Source organism: Sitodiplosis mosellana, unplaced genomic scaffold (genome assembly GCF_009176505.1).
Source record: "Sitodiplosis mosellana isolate CC-2019 unplaced genomic scaffold, AAFC_SMos_1.0 Smas_scaffold_5842, whole genome shotgun sequence".
In the NCBI taxonomy this organism is placed as follows: domain Eukaryota; kingdom Metazoa; phylum Arthropoda; class Insecta; order Diptera; family Cecidomyiidae; genus Sitodiplosis; species Sitodiplosis mosellana.
This window is the reverse complement of record NW_022601084.1, coordinates 1-3,216: the sequence shown is the minus strand read 5'-3', so window position 1 is coordinate 3,216 and position 3,216 is coordinate 1. Positions and strand designations below refer to the sequence as shown.

The 3,216-nt window shown below is 37.0% G+C and overlaps 1 protein-coding gene across 1 annotated transcript; it reads right to left on the bottom strand.

Annotated features, from left to right (window-relative positions):
- Positions 1 to 1,449: 1,449 nt before the first annotated feature.
- Positions 1,450 to 3,210, bottom strand: LOC129572994 (pickpocket protein 28-like). Its single transcript, XM_055453130.1, has 5 exons — positions 3,170 to 3,210; positions 2,587 to 3,068; positions 2,356 to 2,484; positions 2,018 to 2,129; positions 1,450 to 1,910 (listed from the first exon to the last, which is right to left on the bottom strand). Exons 2-5 carry the CDS (start codon positions 3,065 to 3,067, stop codon positions 1,895 to 1,897), a joined length of 738 nt encoding a protein of 245 aa, XP_055309105.1. The 5' UTR covers position 3,068; positions 3,170 to 3,210; the 3' UTR covers positions 1,450 to 1,894.
- Between the last annotated feature and the right edge of the window lie 6 nt (positions 3,211 to 3,216).

Below are 3,216 nucleotides of genomic sequence, written 5' to 3'. Positions count from 1 at the left end.
AAATCGCGCACATAAAAAAGCAAATTTTATATAGAACTTTTTTTTCTTATCATTTTTCGCGCTTTTCGCGCAACTGATAAGAGATAACTGTCTTCAACGATGTTATAGAAGACCTCGAGTGCTACAACTTTGCCCAAGACACCAAGTTGTTATCTCTTATCAGTTCCGCGAAAACCGTGAAAAACCGCGAGGACCCACTAAAAACGAACATACTCGCTTTTAACCAATTTTAAGTCGACAGAAACTTGCTCTTCTCTTTCGTAACAAAGTCAATGAAACATACACTACTCTCAATCTCACCCATAGATATATCAATCTTTCTTACTCCTCGAAATCGAAGTAAAAAACCTTATAACGTGCGTCTTGCTAACTCCCTGTGACATGCACACAAAAATACCGCAGGAATAATTGAAAGGTTCACCGGGAAATTTGACATTTCTATATAAATATTTCCAGTATAAGGATGAATGGAACGCCTGTAAATACGAAGTGATACCGGGAAAAATGAATATATAGAATGTGAAATTTTCCGGTGAATCTATCAAAATTCTCTGCGTTATTTTCTCTGTGTGAATTAAATGTGAAACATATCTAGTCCAAAAATAGCTTTGGTCGATCGGAATGACGGACATTTTTGGAAGATTTCCATTCAAAAGCATGACGATCAAAATTTTCAGATGACGTAATTGACCGTTTAACGCACTCTTAGATCGTTAATTTATGTGTGTGAGTTTTTGGGCGCCGCTTAATATGCTTTTGATTCGATTGAGTTAAACACAATGTAGTATACATATTCGAAGAGTGATGATGGATGAATGCTCATTATGAGTGCCTAAATAAACATGTAGTTTAATGGTTTTATCTTGCCTCAATAGTAACTACAAACAAAACAGACCAATTTCAAAACATGAGTTGACGAAATGTGAATAAAAACGAACATTAGAAATGTTTTCAACATTTGCGCATAAACTTTATCGTCCCTTGTGATGAATCTACGTTCCTACGTCTAAGTTTTTATTATATTGTGTAAAACTAGAGCTAGATTTTCATTTTAGAATATCCGTTGATCAGATTAAGTTAAGACATGTTACGAGGTGATCATTTCAAATTCTTCATTGGCGTTTTATGTATCAGTCATTCTGGAAAAATACGTTTGAAGGGAAACGGTGAAAAATACCTAAAAATCACATTTTGCAATGAAAATGAGCAATTTTATCCCAAGACCATGTTTAAAATTCAAATAAATAACTTAAACTATCAAGAAAATCTGTTGAATTGAATTCCACGAATTCCACGTCAAAACAAAAACAAACATTCCTTGGCTGCGGACGTTGAATTGTTTCATTTATTCAAATTCTTTACAAATCATTGCCGAAATCCAACAAAATGTTATCATAGCCAATGGCTTGTTGACGTACGTGACTTGCTCTGCCGTTGCGGCCATAAATATGTCAACGGCTATAGCACCTTCAATCGCCTTCAATTCTCCACAGACACACTATTTTTGCGCTTGAAAACAATCCGGCAACAAAAAACAAAGTCCTGTTTATTTTAAAAGAAGAAGATACTTTTGAGTTGAAATAACTTTTCATTTGGGGCTATGTACTAAAGATAAACATAAACAAGTATTCATTTCGTTGATATCATCGCCAATATATTGAGCATATATTCATCGGATATAATCGAATTATTTCTTCTGTTTTTCCGGTCTGTACATTCGAAGCGTGCAACACAATCGAAGTGTAAAGTAGTAGATAAGCTCAACAGCACCCATAGCATCAATCCCAATGAAAATACCTATCAAACCACCAGTGTTGGCGAGAAAGTCTACGAGGCCATAGAGTTCCGATCGTTTCAACGGTATAAATTGATGCTCACCATAGAAGATCGATAATCAACTCACTTGTGAGCTGAAAATAGTAACAATTGATCTTAGCGTAAAACACAACTCTGAAGTTTTATTGATTAGGTCAGACGAACACATAGTTCAAACTGATTTCGTTTATCATGAGCATACCCGTTGAATGGATTACCAGTTCCATTGGCAGAAGACGTTAGCAAATGTTCCGTTTCGAATTTGGCCTGGCAAATTCGTGCATCGTAGATGATCGATGTGCAAGCGGGCAAGCCGTACAGCGATAATTTGTGACTACGAAATCGGTTAACTTTTCAATTCTATGGGCGCTGCCATATTGAAAATTTACGTACGATATGGTGCACGCACTCAATAGTTCCACTTATTTTAATAAGGAATATCTATAGGTGGCGCTGCCACATCGTCATTGACATCGAGTCAAATATTGTCAAATATAATAACATTGTTTATATAGGCTTTTATCGCAGTACGGGGCTAGCAATTGCAAATATTGTTAGTAGTTTGTGCATTTTTAAGACCCCCAATCAAACCATTTCCCATCAATTCATCTCTGGCATCTTCGTAGCATGCGACTTTTGATGCACCACAAATTAGCGTGTCTTTTCCCCCTTCAAAGCAGAAAAAAGACCAAAAAAAAACAATTAAATAAGAGTTTTAAACCAAAGTGTTCATTTGAAAAATTCAAAATCAGCCAATCGTGCTGAGCTTACTCGGCATGGAAAATTTAACGCAACCGCATTGAGTTTTAGTAAAATTGGCTATGCATTCTTGTTCACAATTGCGCTGTGTATATATTTTGAAGAACCGCAATTTACGCTCCGAATTGAAGAAGCATCCGCGGATATTGGGATCGTAATCGCGTAAATCCTCCGTCGTGGTAATCATTTGCGGTTGAATGGTTACTAGAACTTCCTGATTCAATGGCACACGGAAATAATGTTTTGACACTTGCGGCACCTCTCCCGGCGTATGCAAGAGAATTTTGAACCCTTGAATCGGTCCACGACATGCGTAATCTAAATCTTTATCCAGTAGACGAAGTACCGCGAAGAATCCGACTCTTGCACCAGCACTAAGCACTCGATATGGATATGTATCGAGGCCATTTCCATCAAAATCATGGTAGCCGTTCTCTGGACTCCAATTTGTGGCATTTGGATTGCCCTTCACCGTCACCATTTCTGGGGCCATTCTGAAATTGAAACATTTATGAGAAAATTGATTGGAAATGTTCATGGTGTCAATTTCAATTTAGACGAAACTGATTGAGACACTGTGTTATTCAATGCATACTCATCCGTGTAGATATCGTGCGAATTAAGTGCGTTGAATGTAAAACA